The sequence below is a fragment of the Ambystoma mexicanum genome, chromosome 7p, assembly GCF_040938575.1.
Source record: "Ambystoma mexicanum isolate Mex_15411 chromosome 7p, UKY_AmexF1_1, whole genome shotgun sequence".
In the NCBI taxonomy this organism is placed as follows: Eukaryota; Metazoa; Chordata; class Amphibia; order Caudata; family Ambystomatidae; genus Ambystoma; species Ambystoma mexicanum.
Window position 1 is genome coordinate 65,275,502 of NC_090939.1, and position 25,384 is coordinate 65,300,885.

General features: G+C 49.2%; 1 protein-coding gene across 1 annotated transcript in view; it reads right to left on the bottom strand.

Annotated features, from left to right (window-relative positions):
- LOC138525904 (immunoglobulin superfamily member 3-like) overlaps positions 1-18,560 on the bottom strand; it is an 87,850-nt gene extending 69,290 nt beyond the window's left edge. Inside the window, exons 1-2 of the mRNA XM_069636191.1 lie at positions 18,353-18,560; positions 2,465-2,857 (exon numbers count right to left, since the gene is read on the bottom strand). Coding sequence (XP_069492292.1) covers positions 2,465-2,857; positions 18,353-18,560 — 601 coding nt within the window. The remainder of the gene's footprint in view (positions 1-2,464; positions 2,858-18,352) is intronic.
- Between the last annotated feature and the right edge of the window lie 6,824 nt (positions 18,561-25,384).

The following is a 25,384-nucleotide window of genomic DNA, read 5'->3' on the forward strand; positions in this document are numbered from 1 at the left end:
AGAATAGTTGACCAATGAAAAGGAATGGCCGATAAGCTGGCATATGATAATTCTGACATTTTTGTGGGTACGATTATGGTTTTATAAAATGTTGCACAATAGAAATCAAGGAGCTGCCTGGGAAATGAAGAGAGAGCTGCCTAAAATCATCTGGGTGGAAAGATTGATGGAGATTTAAGAGTGCATGGGAGACTGCCTGATACTACCTGGGTTGGAACTATTTATGAGATTGCTGAAGGAAACCAGGGAAAAGGAGACAGATGCTGGGATCTCTGCAAGGAGAGCTAAGTAGAGGGATGAATGCTGTGGCTATACCTGACTGAAGGGCCTGACCAGATCCCTGTGTTCCCCAAGAGAGGGTCCAGAAATGCTGATGTCTTTCCTGAGGAGCAAACTCAGAAATCCAATGTAAGCAATTGTCCAACAGAACCAAGTGTGCTGGGGATCTCTTTGAGTTAATATCTACCACTTGGTGACGAGGGGCAAACTGAGTAGACCCTTAGCATATTTTGCTGAATAATAATTTAATTGACTCTCATATAGTCATTGAACGCGGGAGGGAGCTCGGCGGAGCTTGAAACCTCCGCCCTCTGTCCTAGTGCTAATTCAAGTTATAGTCATTTAAATAATTGAGTATTCATATTTCTTGTTTCCAACCCCAAAACTCTCTCAAGCAAAGGGGTGTCCTTGTCTAAAAACGAAATTCCTAAATTGTTCACCATTCCTCAGATCTGCCCCTAAAGCAGAGGGGTGATAAATGTACACTGAATGTCAGAGTGTTTGGTGCTGGGGCAGATTAGTGCTTTGCTAAATGAAATAAGTGAAGTGCCTAATTGAAATGTTCACTCTCTCCTAAGAGTGAGAACGGGACCCTGATAGAAGTGAGATTGTTTATGGCTTCACAATGAAGGAGGAAAAGGTTCCATGTGTGATAAATGTGCTATCTTTCAATGTTTGATGTGCTTTCACATTCCTAGCTTGACATGTGCACAAGAGGATTATAAGTGAGACACACCTCATGGGAGAACGTGTTTTACACAAATGAACAGTGGAGCTGTGATTTAAATCCAACTTCAGAACAGAATGACCAAGTTCATGATTTTGTAATGTTCCACACTATTGCTTAACTTCAAGGGGTATTTGTGGGACAGGAGGGCTGAGCTGTTTATTTGGCCTGTGTTCCATGTACATTAGACCCAAAAGTGAAATCCCAAAGTGTGAGTTTTTGTATTGAGGCTTTGTTTTGTACACAGAGAAGGTGGCGTGTGTAATCATTTGATGCAACTGTTCATGGGACATATTATTCAATAAATATATATTCCTTCTGTACCCCGGCCTGGCTCTTGGCTTATCAGTGGCACAGGGGGAGGGATCTACATGGCTCTATATGAGTCATAGACAGGGCTGGACTGAATCAGACAAATGATATTTAAGGGTAGTCTCTAAATATATCGTTACACTGGGCATTTGCTGCTTCAAACTCCATCTGCCAAGAGCATGAAGCAGGAAACGGAGACAATAACTGGAATCTCTTGCAGCCGTGGACTTTTCATCAAAGTCTGGAAGTCTCACTTGGACCTTAACCACGACTTGACAATAATACAGGCTTGTTTTTGCAAATAGCTGCAGTACGCCTTTATGTCTAGTCGAAAAACCTCACATTTGGAAATCTCTCATCGATTTCATGAAGGCAGGCAAAGGGTTGTGATATGCCAGACGGTGAAGATCTAGGAGGATATGATAATATGCGTTGGCATGATGCCCTGGATCAGGTTGCCCCTCCGTCCATTGGTTTCACACCTGCATGCCAGGGCAGGCCAGGTTCACAGGAGTTTGAGTCTCTGGTTTCAATAATGGAAATAATGGAATACATTCACAATTATAAGCGGAGTCCAGCTTCACTAGAGACGGTCTCCCCGGTGAACCATAGCCACCTCGGGTGGGGTGCCACACCGAAGCGTCAATTAGGGCACGGGCTTTGAGGAGAATAAGAGATCTTCCAATTGGAGCGATCAGACCATGGCCTTCAGGCCTCCTCAAGCCTTGTCCCTGTGAATGCAGAACTGAGTGCAATTGATATGCGCAGAGAGTAGAGTGGCACTAGCCTATGTCATCAGGTGGGTGGACCAGGTCCAGGGTCCTCGCGAGGGGACCAGGGAGCTAACAACGGGCCTTCTGAATGGGAACATGAGGAGAGTCTCACCCCCTCTCCCTGCACAGGTGGGGTGTAGATAATGTGCAGGCAGATCGGTGATGCAGTGAATCAGTGTCACAGTCATGCCATTGGATGGCCCCAGTGACTGCCTTCCACTACACACTAGATAGAGGTGAGCTGTGGGTATGTACATTTTGGTGACCATGGGGACGATGGTTCACTTGAGAACTAGGATAGTACCACACTCAAAGTAATGATCCTCACAGTACTTGAGGGCTCAGTAGGGCCCACATAGACGGACGCACTTACCTATAAGCTGAAGACTGGCGCTGTATGTCCCGTAGTAGGCGGAATCCATGTTTGGCGTGCAGCACTCATACACCCCTTGATCCTTGTCCTGCAGCTGGATGATGTGCATTCTGACCGAGTCACCCCGGACTCGCTCGATGAAGATCTCTCTCCTGTTCAACACTCTGTCTCTGTACACCATGTATGAGAAGTCAGGGCCAGCGGTGCTCACGATCTGCATCTTGACTGCAGACATGCGGGGCAGGAAGACGGACCATTCAAAGATCTGGGCGGAAGAGCCCCCGTCGCCACTCGCATTACACCACAGTGCCAGGTGGGAACCCACCGTACGGTAGAGAGGTCCTCGCTGCATCTGGACCTGGTGCTGGACACCGTGCTGCCCAATCACTGGACCTTGGGAGCAAGGAGAAGAAAACACGGTCAGAAACCTCTGCATCCATCAATCAATATATCCATTGATCCATCATTCGTCTATTCACCAATGCTTCCCTCCATTGGCGCATCTACAATTTAGACAACTTCTCACCACCCTGGCATAAATCCATCAATGCATACAAAAATACCCCGTCATACATACTTCCACTCATCCATCTATACTTCCTTGTAATGAACTCCCACATGTATGTGTCCATATGCTTTCAGCGTGCATTGCCTCCCTATTTACAAAATATGTCAAATTCCCCTGCCTAACTTTGGGAACTATTAGGAGCTGAGTGTTAACCACCATCCATGACTCTCCACTCGAATGTATGGGACACTACGCAGTGAAAACCCCATTCCCATTTACACATGGGGCCTCATTACAACCCGTGCGGAATGGGTTAACGGGTTCCGCTAATGGATGCGGACCCGTTAACACCATTCCGCACGATTACGAGGTCCCCTCGCGGAACCCGGTAAGGACGCCTAGCAAAACCAGGCGTCGTTACCGGGTCCCGCGAGGGGACCAGGGAGCTAACAACGGGCAGGTCGTAATCGGCCCGTTGTTAGCTCCCTCTCCCATTCCCATTGAGCCCTGTGGGTGCTCAAATGGGAATGGGGAAGGTCCTGACCCGGGTTCCCTGAAGGAGGAATTACCGGGCCCTCCGAACTCAGAATGGCCTGGTAATTGCCCATTCAGGGAACCCGGTAAAGGAGCCCGGTTTGGCAGCAGCCATGGAGCTAATAGCTCCATGGCTGCCGCCAAACTCGTAATGAGGCCCTAGGTCTCTTAGAGAGACCTTAGCAGAGTCATTGCAATTACTGGCCAGACCCAAAACCAGCAGCATAAAAATAGATATATTTCACTTGAAGGGAAATCATTTTCCACACCTGGCAAAGACAGTGAGGAGGTCATACAGTTACAATTCCAACACACTTAGCTCCTAGGAATAGAAGCATACCCGATGACTGATACAATGTTTCCGATCCACGACTCCATGAATTAAGTAAGAAGGAACAGGAAACAAAAATATTGGGGCGTATTTCTCCAGGGAAAGGTTTATTTGGCAGGAGAGGGCAGCTGGTGAGAGGAGGAGAGTCAATGGTGCTGGAAGGAGGACAACAGAAGAGGGTGGAATGAAGAGCCAAGCGGAGGTTGGAACGAGGAAAACAGAAGAGGTTTGGAAAGAAGCCAGCAGAGGTTTGGAAAGAGGTGGGCTGCAGAGGTTGGTATGAGAAGAGCAGAGGGTGGATTGGGGAAAATAGCAGATAGTGGTGATGGGTGAATCTTTGAACGAGTGGGGGGTAGATGTATGGACCTTATAGGTGCGATGACCGAGCGCAGAAATGGTGCCGGAAACAAATAAGGGTGATTCAGGAGGGAGAGGGTGTTTTTTTTCTCCCTGAGACTTTGTTTAAATAATGAGTTAAAATGGTCCATTTTACAGCACTTTATGAGAAAGATTCAGTAAAAAGCCACAGTTTGCAATCGGTTTTGTATAGCAGCACATAAAAAAGCCCAATAGATGCGACTCACCAATAGTGCACAGGGTCATTTTCCAATGCATTTTCATGATGCCTTTGCCCACAACATATGCCAGTACATACAACTTTTAATTCTGGCTGTGCACATATATTAACATGCAGGCTCCACCAATATGTGCCAGTATACGGACTGGCTATACCAACATAGGCCAGTGTAACATGTAATTGCCCTTATATTTGCTTCTACCCTTGATGCAAAGTGTAAAATGACCATGACACACAAATAAACTAGGGCCAGACTGGAGCCACCAATTTAAGTCAGTCTAGCCATATAATAGAATGCATCATGTTTGCTTTACCCTTGATGCCAAGTAAAAAGTAAAAAATGCCTTGCCACAGTAATAATGTAAATGCACACTGACAGCATATACAATGCTAGCCAGGTTATAGCACTCATCATGCTTGCTTTACCCTTAACGGCAAGTGAAATATCTGCCAAATTAAGAAACTAAATGCAGACTGGCACTACTAATGTTGGCAAGGCCAACTCAGCCTTTCATCCTTTGAGGTCGATAAATGAGTACCAATTTCGGTTGGGTGATATTGTTTGTAAATATGTTCTCTGTAAAGCGCTTTGGATAAAGGCGCTATATAAATAACACATCAATATTGAAGCATCAGGGTCACATATAAACTAGAGATTGGAGCATCAGAGCCACATGCAAATTAGAGATTGGAGCATCAGGGTCACATGCAAATTAGAGATTAGAGCATCAGGGCCACATATAAATTAGAGATTTGAGCATCTGGGTCACATATAAACTACAGACTGGAGCATTATGGCCAAATACAAACTAGAGATTGGAGCATCAGGGCCAAATACAAACTAGAGATTGGAGCATCAGGGCCACATATAAACTAGAGATTGGGGCATCAGTGCCACATATAAACTAGAGATTGGAGGATCAGAGCCACATGCAAATTAGAGATTGGAGCATCAGGGCCACATGCAAATTAGAGATTGGAGCATCAGGGCCACATATAAACTAGAGATTGAGGCATCAGTGCCTCATATAAACTAGAGATTGGAGGATAAGGGCCACATATAAAGCAGAGATTGCCGTATAATAGTCACATAATGTAGAGCATAGAGCATCGGGCCACATCTTAATTAGGGATTTGAACATTATGGCCACATATAAACTAAAGATTGGGGCATCACAGTCATGTATAAACTAGAGATTGGAACATCAGGATCATATTTAACTGGAGATTGGTGCAATAGGGCCACATTTTAATTAGAGATGCAAGCACCAGGGCCAAATATAAACTAGAGAGTGTAGCATTAGGGTGTCATATAAACTAGAGATTGGAGGATCTGGGTCACACATAAACTAGACATTGCAGCATAAGGGCCACATATAGACCAGATATAAACTAGAGATTCGAGTATCAGGGACACATATATAATTTAGTGATTGTAGCATCAGGGACACACATACATTAGAGATTGGAGCATTAGGGCCAAATATATAAAGTAGATATTGTAGCATTAGGGCCACATATAACTAGGGATTTTAGTATCAAGGCCACATATAAAGTAGAGATAGGAGCATCTGGCTCCATAAAACTATAATTGGAGCATTATGGCCACATGTAGACTAGTTATAGGAGCAGTAGGGCCGCATATAAATTAGAGTTTGCAGCACCAGGGCCACATTTAAATTAGAGATCAGAAGAAAAGCGCCACAAATAAACTAGAGATTGGAGCATAAGAGCCACATATACATTGGATAATTGAGCACCAGGGCCAGATATAAACTATAGATTTTAGTATAATCGCCAGATATAAACTAGAGATTTTAGTATAATCGCCAGATATAAACTAGAGATTTTCGCATCTGAGTCACATATAAATTAGAGGTTTGAGCATCAGGGCCACGTATAAACCAGAGGTCGGTGCATCAGTGCCACATATAAAACTGCGCTAGGAGCATCATGGACACATATAAAATAGACATTGCTGCATTATGGCCACATATAAACAAGAGATTGCAGTATCAGGGCCACATATATAATTTAGAGATTGGAGCATTAGGGCCACATATAAATTAGAGATTGTAGCATTAGGGCCTCATATAGACTAGATAGTAGGGCCATATATAAACTAGAGCTTGGGGTATCGGGGCAGCATATAAACTAGATATTGGAGCATTTGAGGCACATATAAATTAGAGAGTGGAGTATAATGGCCACATAGAAACTAAAGATCTGAGCATCAGGGCCACATATAATCTAGAGCGTGGGGCACGAGACCCACATATAAACTATAGATTGGAGCACCACATCCACCTATAAAGTAGAGATTAGGGCACCAGTGACACATATACACTAGAGATGATGTTTGGGGCATACGGATCAGATATCAATGAGAGCATTGAGCACCAGGGCCACATATAAACTAGAGATTGGGTAATAATGGCCACATATAACTTAAACATTGAAGCATCCAAGCCACTTATAAATTGGAGATTGGAGCATCGTGGCCACATATAAACTAGATATTGGAGCATCAGGGCCACATATACATTAGAGGAAGGAGCATCAGGGCCACATATAAAATAGCGACTGGAACATCAGAGCCACATGTAAAATAGAGATAGGGGCAGTAGGGCCACATATAAACTAGAGATTGGGGCATTAGGCTCACATATAAACTTGAGATTCGAGCATTAGGGCGATAAATAAGCTAGAATTTGGAGACTCACGGCCACATATAAACTAGCGATTGCAGCATCGTGGCCACATATAAACTAGATATTGGAGCATCGTGGCCACATATAAACTAGATATTGGAGCATCAGGGCCACATATACATTAGAGGAAGGAGCATCAGGGCCACATATAAAATAGCGACTGGAACATCAGAGCCACATGTAAAATAGAGATAGGGGCAGTAGGGCCACATATAAACTTGAGATTCGAGCATTAGGGCGATAAATAAGCTAGAATTTGGAGACTCACGGCCACATATAAACTAGCGATTGCAGCATCAGGTCCAAATATGAGCTAGTGATAGGAGCAGTAGGGGCACATATAAACTAAAGGCTGGCAATCTAACCTATCAGAATTGGGGGTTATGGGCCCTGGCTTGAGACTGGCGTCCAGTTGGACACATCATCGATTGTAATCATAGCTACAGAGATATATTGACTAACATGTAAAGGGGCACCGAGGTCAGGCCCCAATGCTGCCCATTCCCCTGTATGCTGTACGCACTGGAGATCCTGCATTGTCTCCGGCTTTACACCTCCTAGACAGCGTCTATAAAACATCCCTGCAGGGTTAAACATGCCAGGAATAGAAAGCCTTGATTTTTACATCATAACCTGGAAAATACGCCATTCTGTAGGCGTCCACGTGTTGGGCAGGGCTGGCAGGCAAAGCCACACCCGGGGTCCACTGGGTTAACTGACTCCTGCCCACACATTAAGGCAGTTCATCCGGAGGGCGAGGCTCTTATACTGTTTCCTGTGATGAGGCGGGGGTGGAGGGGGCACCTCCTGGGAACCAATCTTGCCCTCCGCCACTAAAGGGCTGATCTAGGGTGCAGCCCAGTAGGAGGGGGGTGCAGGGCAGGACACCGGCGCAGGCCAGCGCTGCAGCCCACATCCCGCCTGCCCCTTCCCCCCGCCACCTCCTCACAAAGCGTGGAACGGTCTAAACTCAGGCCAGTTACATGAGTTCAAGCAGGGGCCAGGCAAAGGGGTGGCAGAGGCCGGATATGCTTGCCCTGGACCAGGGGTCTGGTGGCATGGACCCCCAGGGCCACATGCAGCGGCCAGTCACTTACGGTGCAGGATGGTCAGTAACAGAGCTGCCGGCAGGACCCAGGCCCCGGTGTGGGGGGTGGGCCCCTCGGGCATGGCTGCTCTCGCACAGGGGTCTTCTTCTTTGGGGCTAGGGTGCCCTCCCTCGCCTCAGCAGCAGGTCAGGAAGGCCTGGGGTGCCTGGGCGTCTCTGTTGAGGTAGTGGTGATTTCGAATCCCGAGACCCGGGCCCCCTATATAGAGGGATGGTCTGTCTCAAGTGGTCCACACTGATTAATTATTAGTTATGGCCAATCCCTTCTCCCCCTCCCATTCCCAGCAGACTGACGGGATTATGAACGTGTCGTTGCCAGAGGCACGAGTCCGGGGCCCACCCTGGGAGTGCACCCACAACGAATGCCTGTGCCCAGGAACGCCTGGCACCGCTGCCAGAGACGCCGACCTTCACGGCGGTCGGGTTGGCCACCAAGTCCTGTGTTCAGGGACGGGCACAGGGGGTAACGCACACGGACAGATGCCTCCCAGGAGGGGCACTGAGATACCCAATACATGATGGGCTCAAGGAGTGACACCCAGGGTTGCCTTTTACAGGAAGCCGACTGGCACGGCGAAATACAGCATGCCATGGCAAGGATTGGCTGGCCCAGAGCCGCAAACCTCTAGGCCTGAATCGCTCAAGGGCTTGGCACAGGCGGTGATAGCAGCTGCCAAGTGGCCGCTTGTCAAGCATGACCCATGGAGCCAGTCCTGATGACAGGGCCATAGAGCAAGTCACCTAAACTAGCCAATCTTAGTGGTAGGGCCACAGAGTCAGTCACCTAGACGTGTCAGTCCTAGTGACAATGACACAGAGCCAGTCTCCTAGAGTTGCCATTCCTGGTGACAGGGCCACAGAGCCAGTCTTTTAGAGTTGCCGGTCCTAATGACAGGTGCGCAGAGGCAGTCCTATAGTTTCCGGTCCTAGTGACAGGGGCACGGAGACATTCTTCTAGAGTTGCCACTCCTAGTGAAAGCGGTGCAGAGCCAGTCTCCTAGTGTTGCCATTCCTGGTGACAGGGCCACAGAGCCAGTCTCCTAGAGTTGCCGGTCCTAGTGACAGGTGCACAGAGCCAGTCTCTTAGGGTTGCCATTCCTGGTGACAGGGCCACAGAGCCAGTCTCTTAGGGTTGCCGGTCCTAGTGACAGGTGCGCAGAGCCAGTCTCCTAGAGTTTCCGGTCCTAGTGACAGGGGCACAGAGCCATTCTTCTAGAGTTACCGGTCCTAGTGAAAGGGGTGCAGAGCCAGTCTACTAGAGTTGCCGGTCCTAGTGACAGGGGCACGGAGCCAGTCTCCTAGAGTTGCCATTCCTGGTGACAGGGTCACAGAGCCAGTCTCTAGAGTTGCCGGTCCTAGTGACAGGGGCACGGAGCCAGTCTCTTAGAGTTGCCAGTCCTAGTGACAGCACCACAGAGCCAGTCTCCTAGAGTTGTCAGTCCTAGTGACAGGGATGCAGAACCAGTCTTGTGCATAGACCCAGTCTCCTAGAGTTGCCGGTTCTAGTGACAGGGGCACAGAGCAAGTCTCCTAGAGTTGCCGGTCCTAGTGACAGGGGCACAGAGCCAGTCTCTTAGAGTTGCCGGTCCTTGTGACAGCGGCATGGAGCCAATCTTCTAGAGTTGCCGGTCTTGGTGACAGGGGCAGGGAGCCAGTCTCCTAGAGTTGCCAGTCCTAGTGACAGGGGCACGGGGCTATTCTCCTAGAGTTGCCAGTCCTAGTGACAGGGATGCAGAACCAATCTCCTTTTGTTGCCAGTCCTAGTGACTGGGGCACGGAGCCAGTCTTCTAGAGTTGCCAGTCCTAGCAACAGGGGCGCAGAGCCAGTCTCCTAGAGTTGCCAGTCCTAGTGACAGGGGTGCAGAGCCAGTCTCCTAGAGTTTCCAGTTCTAGTGACAGGGGTGCAGAGCCAGTCTCCTAGGGTTTTCTAGGCCAGCGGATTTGCAACACGCAGATAGAACGTCCAGTCTCCTGGGTGCAATGGCTCAGGTGAGTGGCACTGGTGTGTAGCCACTATGTCTAGATGGTTCGAGAGATGGGCACGGAGCCTTTCACCTCAAGGTTTGTACCGATCTGTGACTTGCCAGGGGGGTTCAAAGAAGAGCTGTATGCACACCCCAGAAGTGTGTAGCCGGGGATACAGACGTGCTGGGTAAAGGGCAGCAGCCGAACTTGGCGTACGCCCCAGTACTAGAATATCAGGAGGTGCAGCATCAGGTCAGGGTATACACCCCAGTACTGTCACATATGGAATAGCAGGAGGTGCTGCATCAGGGCTCGGGGTACACCCTAGTACTAGAATAGCAGGAGGTGCTGCATCAGGGCTCTTGGTACACCCCAGTACTAGAATATCAGGAGGTGCAGCATCAGGTCAGGGTATACACCCCAGTACTGTCACATATGGAATAGCAGGAGGTACTGCATCAGGGCTCGGGGTACACCCCAGTACTAGAATAGCAGGAGGTGCTGCATCAGGGCTCTTGGTACATCCCAGTACTAGAATAGCAGGAGGTGCAGCATCAGGTCAGGGTATACACCCCAGTACTGTCATAAATGGAATATCAGGAAGTGCTGCATCAGGGCTCTTAGTACACCCCAGTACTAGAATAGCAGGAGACGCTGCACCAGGGCTCTTGGTACACCCCAGTACTAGAATAGCAGGAGGTGCTGCAACAGGACTCGGGCTACACCCCAGTACTAGAATAGCAGGAGATGCAGCATCAGGTCAGGGTATACACCCCAGTACTGTCATAAATGGAATATCAGGACGTGCTGCATCAGGGCTCTTAGTACACCCCAGTACTAGAATAGCAGGAGGTGCTGCATCAGGGCTCGGGGTACACCCCAGTACTAGAATAGCAGGAGGTGCAGCATCAGGTCAGGGTATACACCCAGTACTGTCATATATGGAATAGCAGGAGGTGCTGCATCAGGGCTCGGGGTACACCCCAGTACTAGAATAGCAGGAGCCGCAATTTCAGGTCACGGTATACACCCCAGTACTGTCATAGATGGAATAGCAGGAGGTGCTGCATCAGGGCTCGGGTTACACCCCAGTACTAGAATAGCAGGAGGTGCAGCATCAGGTCAGGGTATACACCCAGTACTGTCTCATATGGAATAGCAGGAGGTGCTGCATCAGGTCTCGGGGTACACTCCAGTAATAGAATAGCAGGAGGAGCAGCATCAGGCCAGGGTATACACCCCAGTACTGTCCTACATGGAATAGCAGGAGGTGCTGCATCATGGCTCGGGGTACACCCCAGCACTAGAATAGTAGGAGGTGCAGCATCAGGTCAGGGTATACAACCCAGTACTGTCATATATGGAATAGCAAGAGGTGCTGCATCTGGGCTCGGGGTACACCCCTGTACTAGAATAGCAGGAGGTGCAGCATCATGGCAGGGTATACACCCCAGTACCAGAATAGCAGGATGTGCTGCCTGAGGTGCTGCATCAGGGCTCGGGGTACACACCAGTACTTGAATAGCAGGAGGTGCAGCATCAGGTCAGGGTATACACCCCAGTACTGTCATATATAGAATAGCAGGAGGTGCTGCATAAGGGCTCGGGGTACACCCCAGTACTAGAATAGCAGGAGGTGCAGCATCAGGGCTCGGGGTACACACCAGTACTTGAATAGCAGGAGGTGCAGCATCAGGTCAGGGTATACACCCCAGTACTGTCATATATAGAATAGCAGGAGGTGCTGCATAAGGGCTCGGGGTACACCCCAGTACTAGAATATCAGGAGGTGCAGCATCAGGTCAGAGTATACATCCCAGTACTGTCACATATGGAATAGCAGGAGGTCCTGCATCAGGGCTCGGGGTACACCCTAGTACTAGAATAGCAGGAGGTGCTGCATCAGGGCTCTTGGTACACCCCAGTACTAGAATATCAGGAGGTGCAGCATCAGGTCAGGGTATACACCCCAGTACTGTCACATATGGAATAGCAGGAGGTGCAGCATCAGGGCTCGGGGTACACACCAGTACTTGAATAGCAGGAGGTGCAGCATCAGGTCAGGGTATACACCCCAGTACTGTCATATATAGAATAGCAGGAGGAGCTGCATAAGGGCTCGGGGTACACCCCAGTACTAGAATATCAGGAGGTGCAGCATCAGGTCAGGGTATACACCCCAGTACTGTCATAAATGGAATATCAGGAAGTGCTGCATCAGGGCTCTTAGTACACCCCAGTACTAGAATAGCAGGAGATGCTGCACCAGGGCTCTTGGTACACCCCAGTACTAGAATAGCAGGAGGTGCTGCAACAGGACTCGGGCTACACCCCAGTACTAGAATAGCAGGAGATGCAGCATCAGGTCAGGGTATACACCCCAGTACTGTCATAAATGGAATATCAGGACGTGCTGCATCAGGGCTCTTAGTACACCCCAGTACTAGAATAGCAGGAGGTGCTGCATCAGGGCTCGGGGTACACCCCAGTACTAGAATAGCAGGAGGTGCAGCATCAGGTCAGGGTATACACCCAGTACTGTCATATATGGAATAGCAGGAGGTGCTGCATCAGGGCTCGGGGTACACCCCAGTACTAGAATAGCAGGAGCCGCAGTTTCAGGTCACGGTATACACCCCAGTACTGTCAGAGATGGAATAGCAGGAGGTGCTGCATCAGGGCTCGGGTTACACGCCAGTACTAGAATAGCAGGAGGTGCAGCATCAGGTCAGGGTATACACCCAGTACTGTCTCATATGGAATATCAGGAGGTGCTGCATCAGGTCTCGGGGTACACTCCAGTACTAGAATAGCAGGAGGAGCAGCATCAGGCCAGGGTATACACCCCAGTACTGTCCTACATGGAATAGCAGGAGGTGCTGCATCATGGCTCGGGGTACACCCCAGCACTAGAATAGTAGGAGGTGCAGCATCAGGTCAGGGTATACAACCCAGTACTGTCATATATGGAATAGCAAGAGGTGCTGCATCAGGGCTCGGGGTACACACCAGTACTTGAATAGCAGGAGGTGCAGCATCAGGTCAGGGTATACACCCCAGTACTGTCATATATAGAATAGCAGGAGGTGCTGCATCAGGGCTCGGGGTACACACCAGTACTTGAATAGCAGGAGGTGCAGCATCAGGTCAGGGTATACACCCCAGTACTGTCATATATAGAATAGCAGGAGGTGCTGCATAAGGGCTCGGGGTACACCCCAGTACTAGAATAGCAGGAGGTGCTGCATCAGGGCTCTTGGTACATCCCAGTACTAGAATAGCAGGAGGTGCTGCATCAGGTCAGGGTATACACCCCAGTACTGTCATAAATGGAATATCAGGAAGTGCTGCATCAGGGCTCTTAGTACACCCCAGTACTAGAATAGCAGGAGATGCTGCACCAGGGCTCTTGGTACACCCCAGTAATAGAATAGCAGGAGGTGCTGCAACAGGACTCGGGCTACACCCCAGTACTAGAATAGCAGGAGATGCAGCATCAGGTCAGGGTATACACCCCAGTACTGTCATAAATGGAATATCAGGACGTGCTGCATCAGGGCTCTTAGTACACCCCAGTACTAGAATAGCAGGAGGTGCTGCATCAGGGCTCGGGGTACACCCCAGTACTAGAATAGCAGGAGGTGCAGCATCAGGTCAGGGTATACACCCAGTACTGTCATATATGGAATAGCAGGAGGTGCTGCATCAGGGCTCGGGGTACACCCCAGTACTAGAATAGCAGGAGCCGCAGTTTCAGGTCACGGTATACACCCCAGTACTGTCATAGATGGAATAGCAGGAGGTGCTGCATCAGGGCTCGGGTTACACGCCAGTACTAGAATAGCAGGAGGTGCAGCATCAGGTCAGGGTATACACCCAGTACTGTCTCATATGGAATATCAGGAGGTGCTGCATCAGGTCTCGGGGTACACTCCAGTACTAGAATAGCAGGAGGAGCAGCATCAGGCCAGGGTATACACCCCAGTACTGTCCTACATGGAATAGCAGGAGGTGCTGCATCATGGCTCGGGGTACACCCCAGCACTAGAATAGTAGGAGGTGCAGCATCAGGTCAGGGTATACAACCCAGTACTGTCATATATGGAATAGCAAGAGGTGCTGCATCAGGGCTCGGGGTACACACCAGTACTTGAATAGCAGGAGGTGCAGCATCAGGTCAGGGTATACACCCCAGTACTGTCATATATAGAATAGCAGGAGGTGCTGCATCAGGGCTCGGGGTACACACCAGTACTTGAATAGCAGGAGGTGCAGCATCAGGTCAGGGTATACACCCCAGTACTGTCATATATAGAATAGCAGGAGGTGCTGCATAAGGGTTCGGGGTACACCCCAGTACTAGAATAGCAGGAGGTGCAGCATCAGGGCTCGGGGCACACCCCCGTACCAGAATAGCAGGATGTTTTGCCTGTGGTGCCGCATCAAGGCAGGATATATAACCCAGTACTGGCGGAGCAGGGTGTTAAGCATGATGTGCAGCATTAGGGCCGTGTGTACATCCCAGTACTGGTATAGAAGGAGGTGTCTCACCATGGTTGTGGTAAACCCTGGTACTGGGATCCCAGGATGTGATGCACGAGGAGCAGCATCAGTGCAGAGAATGCAACCCAGTACTGGAATAGCAGGATGTGAAGCATGAACCGCAACATCAGGGCTGTCTGTACATCTCAGTACTAGAGCAGCAGGATGTGTTGCATGAGGCGCAGCATCGGGCTGGGTGTCAAAAGTACTGGGGCAGCCGGATGTGTTGTATGAGGCAGCACATCAGGGCTGTGTGTATGTCCCAGTACTGTAATAGCAGGGAATGCTGTATGAGATGCAGTACCGGGCTGTCTGTACATTTCAGTACTGGACTAGCAGGAGTTGTTAAGTGAGGTGCTGTACCAGGACTGTGTGTACATTCTAGTACTGGAATTGCAGGATTTGATGCATGACGCACAACATCAGGGCTACATGTTGCGACAAATCAACTTCCGGGGCACCAGTGGTCCAGCGATGAATATCGGTTTCTAAACCATCAATCAGCCCTACACAACTTTGTACACCAGAAGGGATCTGAACAGATTGGAAACACAAGTCAATTATAAACCTCCTTGTTCAATTTTGGTAATGTTGACGGAACGGCAGGCTTATCTCTGCAAGGTCGTGAATCGTTGGTTAGTTGCAACACAGCGAAAATGCAATTATTACCCAATGATAAAAAAGTACTGTCCAGTCAAAGTTGTATACAGATATCTACTTTATTATTATTACAACAGACAGTTCTAGCTCACTACAAAATACAACCCACCCTGTAAAGGAACACAGAGGACAGACAGTTTCAGAAGGAAAGGGATGCACTCTGGATACTGACAGGAGGGTAGTCAGTAAAGCAACTAGTCTTAACTGTTCAAGGTTATTTGGTTTCAGCACCCAGGAAGCAAGGGATCGTAAATGTCACCAGGGGCCTTCTGAGAAGGACGAGGGGGACAGAACCACAATGTACATGGTGCTTGCAATGATCTTGATGCTCAACAGGGTCGAGTCGGTTCTAGGACGCCTTGCAGCTCCTGTGACAGAGGTCAAGATGGGAGACAGCTGCGGGTATCAGGCGAAAGGCAGTTCGGCAAGCAACGCTGGACGGACGGCTGCAGGCTGGCCTACACAGCGGCTCAGGGACAAGGATTGCTGTCTCTGTGCTGGTTGGCACATCTGAACAGCTGGACGAGGCATCTCGGGCGGCTTTAGTGACTGCAGTGTGACAACATTTAGTGGTGCAGCCGTTCACGGTTTGAGGGCGCCACTGCCTCGAAAATATCCTTAAAAGATGGATGCTGGTTGATGCTCATTGTGGCACTCTTCACTGGGCATGTGCCGTCCTTTATGGTGGATGGCCCAAAGCTGAGGAGAGTTTTTTCAAACAATGGCCTTGTCCTTTGTTCAGAGACTCTTTGGCACTTCCCGCCTAGGAAGCTTTCTGGCAGAACCTAGCAGGGCATGCTGTGTCCTGGCTGGGTACCGGTCTGGAGCTGCTGGATGGGTCCTCTGAGGTCAATACCTCCCTCTGTTCCCTGGGATATGTTTAGGGGAGGGATACTGGCCTTCCATCACTGGCAAAAGCTATAACTATGACTGTACCTTCACCCAGGGTCCAAATTAATGCTTCTCTTCACTTCTTTTGAAGTCATTGGATGATCTGCTAAGAGAGGGAATCAGCCCTCTTTTAAAGCCAACTAGGCCCCAGTGATTGGTGCATTCTAAGCCTACCGTAATGAACCAATCCTGGGTCCCCACCAACAATCTTCTGTTATACGTGAGGTCATAACCAGGGTGCTTTGCAACTGGAAAGGTAAAGGAGTGACAACATGGGCTTCTAAGTCCCACCCATCTTCCGGTCTGTTGTGGATCAAAGTGCCTCTCTGGTTAATTGAGCTCTCTGTGGCTCATGAACAAAGTGCAGATCTCCCTTGAAGTTTGTGGCGAGACCGGATTTTCAGTCCCCATCAAATCACATACTTCTTCCCTCTGAAGTTGATCCCCCTGCAGGGGTTGTGTACTGTAAACAGTTGCCCCAGACATGATAGTCACTGGCCTTCATACTAAGAGGTGGGAGATGACTTCATCTGACACAGATGCATATCAAAAAGGTTTTGGGTTTCCTGCCATTTGTTAGTTCTGTGACCAGGCAACTTTGCAGGCCTGCTTCAATTAACTCTCATTAGTATGCACTGCCACCACACAGAACTGGCCATGAACAGGGCGGATCCATGGAGCCTTTCATATTTAAATTAGGCTGGCCATGGCAGGAGAAAGGTGTTGCCTTCCAGGTTCCTGAGATGCTTTGATTATCTGTGGCTGTCACATTCCAGATGAACGTGACAGGAGGACTGCACCAGTAGGCTGTCCCCCCCAGAGTACACTTGACTATGTGTTTCTTGTGCGGCAAGCATAGGAACATTTGTGTGGGTTAACCCCATACATTTTCCAGAGGTTGATCTAACATTCCACTCCCCTCACAGCTGGTCGAAATCCTCACATGCCCGCCAGCCTCAATCTGTGAACCACCACCCTAGGGAGGGTCTGGTTCGTCATCAAGGCAAAAGTACGGGCTGATGCCATCTGCATTTCCATGCTGGGGGCCTGGGTTGTGCTGGATGTCCATATCTAATCCCTGTAGGGATAGGGCCAACATAAATCTTAGGGTTCTCACCATGCATGGCCATTAACAATTGCAGAGGCCGGAGGTCTTTCTGAAATGTAAAGTGAGACCCAAAGATGAAGGGTTTCAGCTTATTTAGAGCCCATGGACCGTGTATGCCTCTTTTTCTATGACAGCCCAGTTCCTAAACCTTTTTGTCGGACCCCACCAAAAGACCTAAACCACACACCACGAAAAGTTCTAACTACCAAAAGTTCGAACTTTTCGTGGTATGTGTTTAGGTGTTTTGGTGGGGTCGGTATGAAAAAAGAAAAGGCTGTGGCGCACTCCCCCGCAACTCCCCGCTCACTGCAGTGAACAGGGTTGCGGGGGACAACCCCAAGCTCTCCCAACAGAAAAGGAAAACAAAAAAAACAAAAAAAACTGGGGCTGTGGGTGTGTCCCCCGCAACATCCCGCTCACTATACTACACAGCATAGTGAGCAAGGGTTGCGGGGGAAACCCCTGCATGTTCACATGGTACATGTATGAACATTTTGTGTTTGTGCATTTCCCATGTGAACATTTCCGTTGCGGGAAATGCAGCTGCGGGCAGATCACGCAGATCCTTTTTGTCAACCGCCTGCTAATGTAGGCGACTGGTTGCTCTACCCCTTCAGAGTTCAGCTGTGCTAACACTGCTTCAATCCCAAAATCACAGGCATCTGTCTGGATAAGGAACTCCTGACCATAGTCTGCCACTTTCAGAACTGAGGCCCTGCACAATCCACCCTTTAATTCCTGAAAGGAGGTTTGACAGGCAGGGGTCCTAATCACCATCTTCGGCATCTTCTGGGAAGTTACATCATTCAGGGGCATGGCAATGGTCCCATACCTCCTGATGAATGACCGGTAGTACCCAGTGAGACCTAGAAAAGCTCTCACCGGTGTCTGTGTGGTGGGGATTCCCCAATCCTTCACAGCCTGTACCTTTGCTTCAAGAGGTTGTTTCTTACCTCCTCCAACCAGGTGGCCTAGGTAAGTTACTGTGCCCTGTGATATCTGGCACTTTGTGGCCTTGATAGTCAGACCTGCATTCTGCAGCACATGAAGCACTTGTGCCATGTGGGATACATGATCCACCCAGGTGTAGCTGAACACAGCAATGTCATCTACATAGGTAACACTGAAGTTTTCCAGACCATACAAAACCTGGTTAACCATTCGCTGAAAAGTGGCAGGGGCATTCCTCAATCCAAAGGGCATCACAGTGAACTGATAATGTCCTTCTGGGTTTGAGAATTCTGACCTCTCTCTCACTCCATCTGTCAAGCCGACCTGCCAATACCCCACTTTGAGGTCAAAGGTACTCATCTACTTGGCAGTGCTGAGCTGGTCAGTAAGCTTATTTGGCAGAGGAATGAGGTGAGCATCTGTCTTTATGACAGAATTGAGCCCCCGGTAGTACACACAAAAGTGAACTACAGTCTTCTCACCACTGGTCTTTTTCAGGACCAGTACCACTGGGCTATGCCAGGGGCGGTGGGATGGCTCAATCACTCCTACGGACAGCATCCTGGAAACTTAAAACTCCTTGATGGTGTCCCTGACCTTATCAGACATCCGGTGAATCCTACTCTCCACCGGCTTACTGTCTCAAATGTCCACATCATGGGTGCACCAATCTGTGTAACCTGGAGTCAACAAAAACAAACCGGCAAACTGTCTCAGTAAATGGAGACAGTCTGCCAGTTGCTGTGCTGTCAGGTCTGTTGCAAGGTTTGCACTTTCAACTGACCCATCTATGGCTTCAGTGTGGAACAGGTCTGAGGGGGGATCTGTTTCCTCCTCAGGCTTTCCATCAGTCATTAATGCCATGTCCAAGTCATCCCGGCTATATAGGGGTTTTAGCTGGTTGATGTGAAAGACCCTCCACAACTGTTTAGATCCTTTCTTCACGTCAATGAGGTAATTCACCTCACTGACCTTTTCCAGCACACGGTAAGGCCCAGCCCACTTGTCCTGAAGGGCACTGGGTTTGACAGGCTCCATAATCCACACCCACTGGCCTGGAATATCACTGTGGCCTTCTGGTCATGCCAGTGCTTCATCAGCTCCTGACTGGCCTTTAGGTTTTTCGTCGACACATCTCGTGTAGGGGATGAAGGTTTGCTTTCCCATCAACCTTCAATAGACTAAGGGGACCTCGTACAGGGTGTCCAAACAGAAGCTCAAATGGGCTAAACCCTACTTTGTTCTGTGGCACCTCCCAGTAGGCGAACAGAAGGTATAGCAGGAGAACATCCCATTTTCTTCTCAGGTGCTCTTCCAAGCCACCTCGCATGCCTTTCAGGGTCTTGTTGAACCGCTCAACAAGCCCATTGGTTTGTGGTTGGAAGGATGTAGAGAACCGTTAGGTGACTCCACACTCTTTCCACATAGCCTTCATATACGCTGATATGACGTTTGATCCCCTGTCAGAAACAACTTCCTTGGGGAATCCAAAATGGGAGAGTATCCCAATCAGAGCCTTCGCAACCACAGGGGCTTTGAAGCTCCTCCGAAGGAGAGCTTCAGGGTACGTTGTGGCATGGTCTACCACCACCAAGACGTATCTGTTCCCTGAGCTGGTTTGAGGATCCAAAGGACCCACAATATCCATACTTCAAAAAAAGCCCAGGTCGAGTGCACCCTCTCCGTTCGGATGGTCTAATTCCTCACACATGTACATTCCAGTACTGGAATAGCAGGATGTGATGCATGAAGCATAACACCAGGGCTACATATACATTCCAGAACTGGAATAGCAGGATGTGATGCATGAAGCACAACACCAGGGCTACATGTACATTGCAGTACGGCAATAGCAGTATGTGATGCATGAAGTGCAACATCAGGGCTACATGTGCATCACAGTACTGGAATAGAAGGGTTGACTGCACGAGGTGCTGTGGTACATCCCAGTACTGGAATAGTAGGATGTGATGTATGAAGCGCAACATCAGGGCTACATGTACATTCCAGTACTGCAATAACAGGATGTGATGCATGAAGTGCAACATCATGGCTACCTATGCATCACAGTACTGCAATAGCAGGATATGATGCATGACGCGCAAGATCAGGGCTACATGTACATTCAGTGCTGGAATAGCAGGATGCGATGCATGAAGTACAACATCAGAGCTACATGTACATTCCAGTGCTGGAGTAGCAGGATGTGATGCATGAAGAGAAACATCAGGCTACATGTACAATCCTGCATGAAGTGCAACATCGGAGCTACATGTACATTCCAGTGCTGGAGTAGCAGGATGTGATGCATGAAGCGCAGCATCAGGGCTACATGTACATTCCAGTGCTAGGAAAGCAGGATGCGATGCATGAAGCGCAATATCAGGGCTACATGTACATTCCAGTGCTGGAATAGCAGGATGTGATGCATGATGCGCAACATCAGGGCTACATGTACATTCCAGTGCTGGAATAGCAGGATGTGATGCATGAAGCACAACATCAGGGCTACATGTACATTCCAGTCCAGGAATTGCAAGATGCAATGTATGAAGCTCAACATCAGGGCTACATGTACATTCCAGTCCAGGAATTGCAAGATGCAATGTATGAAGCTCAACATCAGGGCTACATGTACATTCCAATGCAGGAATAGCAGAATTTGATGCTTGAAGCGCAACATCAGGACAACAATACAAAAAGAGACCAAGGGCAGTTTAATGACACAGGGGTTCAGCCCTACAACAAACCATGGACACTCACAGACCAAGGAACCCATGTGTTGCTTCAAACGCTCCTCTTGACGCAGGACTACTCAGTCCATGTACCAAATAGGTACTGAGTAAAGATTTTTAACAATAGATATTAATACATGCAATTTTATTAAACACAATTAGAATTCTACATTTTCAAAAACAAAATACATAAAACATCATCATAAAACATATACAGTGTATCATCTAGGTGTGAATAACAATAAAACATTACAAACATCTAAAACCGAAAATATCCCGAGTGCAAACATACACATCTTTAAAAAAAATAAACTTCCAGTAGACTATCGCCTACTGCAGTTTAAGGTTACCTAAAGTACAAACAAACATAGAGTGTACATCAGCAATAAAGTACAAGAATACGTTGGTGAACCAAAAAAGGGCCAAAATTAATATGAGTCACCTTTTAGCCTACTGAATGGTCCTAGGTGAATAAATCTTTTCCTAACAAAAGGCAATAAACCTAAATTAATATCTCATTAACAACACTGCCACCAGGTCCAGTGCTCACAGACCCAACGTGTTTCGTTCTTCTGTTAATTTTGAAACAAACTGTCTGAGAACTTCTTCAGGGGACCAACTTATTGAAAGAAAGATGCACATTTACAAATGGTTTCCAACAACCACAAAACACACACAAGATGAACGTCCAAGATCGTGTATGTAGTATCTAAGTATTCTTTACACGGTCAGGTTTGAGCGTCCTCTACGTCGACCCGCCACTATGGTGTCCTGCAACAATGAATGCCCGAAACCAATAGGCGGCATGCTGTCATCATCCGCGTTGAAGGACGCCTTCGGTCGCATCTTGGTGCAAGTCCACCCGATCTATAAGACTGTACCGAGGGAAGCCGAAGAGTGCTAAGTGCACATTCTTGAAATGGTACCACTTCCTCCTGACGGGTCGTCTATCTGCGAGGCGCAACATCAGGACTACATGTACATTCCAGTACTGGAATAGCAGGATGTGATGCATGAAGCGCAACACCAGGCTACATGTACATTCCAGTACTGGAATAGCAGGATGTGATGCATGAAGCGCAACACCAGGCTACATGTACATTCCAGTACTGGAATAGCAGGATGTGATGCATGAAGCGCAACACCAGGCTACATGTACATTCCAGTACTTGAATAGCAGGATGCGATGCATGAAGCGCAACAACAGGCTACATGTACATCCCAGTACTGGAATAGCAGGATGTAATGAATGAAGTGCACCATCTGGGCTACATGTACATCCCAGTACTGGAATAGCAGGATGTGATGCATGAAGCGCAACACCAGGCTACATGTACATTCCAGTACTGGAATAGCAGGATGTGATGCATGAAGCGCAACACCAGGCTACATGTACATTCCAGTACTTGAATAGCAGGATGCGATGCATGAAGCACAACATCAGAGCTACATGTACATCCCAGTGCTGGAATAGCAGGATGAGATGCATGAAGCGCAACATCAGAGCTACATGTACATCCCAGTGCTGGAATAGCAGGATGTGATGCATGAAGCGCAACACCAGGCTACATGTACATTCCAGTGCTGGAATAGCAGGATGCGATGCATGAAGCGCAACATCAGAGCTACATGTGCATTCAAGTGCTGGAATAGCAGGATGCGATGCATGAAGCGCAACATCAGAGCTACATGTGCATTCCAGTGCTGGAATAGCAGGATGCGATGCATGAAGCGCAACATCAGAGCTACATGTACATCCCAGTACTGCAATAGCAGGATGTGATGCATGAGGGGCTACATGTGCATCACAATACTGGAATAGAAGGGTTGACTGCACGAGGTGCTGTGGTACATCCCAGTACTGCAATAGCAGGATGTGATGCATGAGGGGCTACATGTGCATCACAGTACTGGAATAGAAGGGTTGACTGCACGAGGTGCTGTGGTACATCCCAGTACTGCAATAGTAGGATGTGATGCATGAAGCGCAACATCGGGGCTACATGTGCATCACAGTACTGGAATAGAAGGGTTGACTGCACGAGGTGCAGCACCACCAGGGCTGTGGTACATCCCAGTACCGGAATAGCAAATGATGTTAAATGAGCTACACCACTAGGCCTGGTGCAATATATGGTGCATTATATTGCTGCAAGAGCAGAAGATGCTTTGTGTGGTGTGGTGTCAGAGCAGTGCGTGCATCCTAGTTCTGGTAGAGCAGGGGGTGCTGCAAGGTGTTCAGGACCAGGGCTGCGGTACATGCCAGTACTGGAAATAGACGTATGTGTACATAATAGTACTGGAATAGCCGTGTGTGCTGCAGGTCCAGGGTTCACGGCGACAGCACAGCTAAGTGCACGTGTGGAGTCCTCCCAATAGTCGCACCCGTGTCTGTGTGAGTTTTCCCCCGGCTTGGGGACCCAGTGTTGTCACGCGTGCATCTAGTCCGCTCTGCAGCTGGCCCCGTGGCCCAGGTCAGTGCTGGTGCATTTGCTTTGAGGGGGCCACCTGCTGGCAGAGCAGAACACTGGGGCTGCTGCTGCCCGTATTCGGAGCGCGCGTGGCACGCGGTGTGTGTTGCTTTACCCTCCTCAGAGATCAGGGAAAGGCATTGGTTTTATCTCATCACGCGGCCTTTAGCAGGTCAGAGCAGGGCTTATCGGATCTGCACAGCCAGGGGGCGGTATCGGCCCCCAGGCGTCCGTCCCTGGGGTATCACTGGGCTGCATTGTGTCGGGGCTCTAGCATCAGAGCCAGTGATGGGCTCTGGCGGCAGAGGGGGCAGCTCCCGGCCTTATCCTCCACGCCCTCTCCTTTCATCCTCATCGGTTTGCACACCTCCAATCACGCGCGGCAGTGCTGCTACGCCTCCCAGGGCTGGCAGGACATGCATCCGGTGATTGACATTAGCGGTGCCCCTCCCACGTCGCTCTCATCCCTTCCTGTGCAGTGGCTGCCCTCCTCCCCTATCCAATCAGATACGTGTAACGTTTACTGAGTGCCCCTGTGTCAAGGGCCATCAATGCTTTACGGAGATGGTCATGAGGGGGTCACATGGGCTCACACAGGACCTGCCCACGTCTCTTTTAAAAGCCTTTCATTTTCCAAGGCGTTGATGCCCCGGAAACTAGTGAATAGTGGCATCTATTCACTAAAATGTCACTGGTAGCATGCGTGACATCACAGGAAGTGGTGCTGCATCCACCGGGCCTCAGTGACCAGGCACACCCAGGGCAGCTTCTAGGCAATATCTTGCCCATGGCAACCAGCTAAAGTGTGCCCCCCCTCCAACTTTTGCACAGCTGCCTCAAACGCCGCAAACTTGCCCCCGCGGCATACCCAACATCAGTGTGCCCCACTTGCCTCAGACACATGATAGCAGCAGGGACAGCTTCCGCAGCTAGGGGCGCAATGCGCTGTGGCTGGCAGAAGCAATTGTGCAGGCTGGCTCCCAATCCAGTTTAAGGCCGTGCCGCAGTCCACCAGCCAGATCCACCTCTAACCACCAAACACTGCAGTATATTATTCACATCACCCATACAGCTCAGTCTTTTTGAGCCGCCCTAGCGGATGAAATGAGATTTAGCGTATAGAGCTTGTGGAAACCTATGGATGGTATTGGGCTAGCTGTGTTTATGAACTGGCTCCGTGCAGGGTGGTACGCGCCAAAGCCGCCTGAGATGAGAGGTGTTAGGAAAGGATGATACCCTGCATTTAATGATGCCGTGAGGGAAGGCACACATTATGTATAGAAATCGTGCAGAACGATGGTCTGGGGGGTTGCCCAGAGCAATGCCAGAGGTTAGGATTAATTCTAAACCTTCCAGCCCTCACCTCTTTTGTTTTGCTGTAGTCACCCCAAGTGGGACGGGTATACCCAGATGTGGTTCCCGTGCCGGCTGGGTCTAGAGAACGAAGCTACTCCTCACTGATGATGCTCAATGAGGCCGAAACATGTTTGGGGATGCTTTTGGTCTCCTGCAGAAAAGATGTGACCTAGCAGTTCGGGCTAGACTGCCCCTTTGGGGGTGGGACCAAGCCTTATTTGATTAATTGATTATTTACTATGTGCTTATACACAAGTGTTTCAAACCGCAACCATGCATGGGAAGGGAAGAAATAGGGAAGACAAGACAAACGCTCTTACTAGGCATGGTGCATTTAGATTACGCAGGTGAAGAGAAAAGGAAGTGTGTGGGAGGGGCAATAGGGACAGGTGCACTCAGTCCCGTCAGAACATGGGTTAACTGCAGAGATACCACTCCAACGGGTCGTAAACGAAGTGCATTCGTGCTGCGG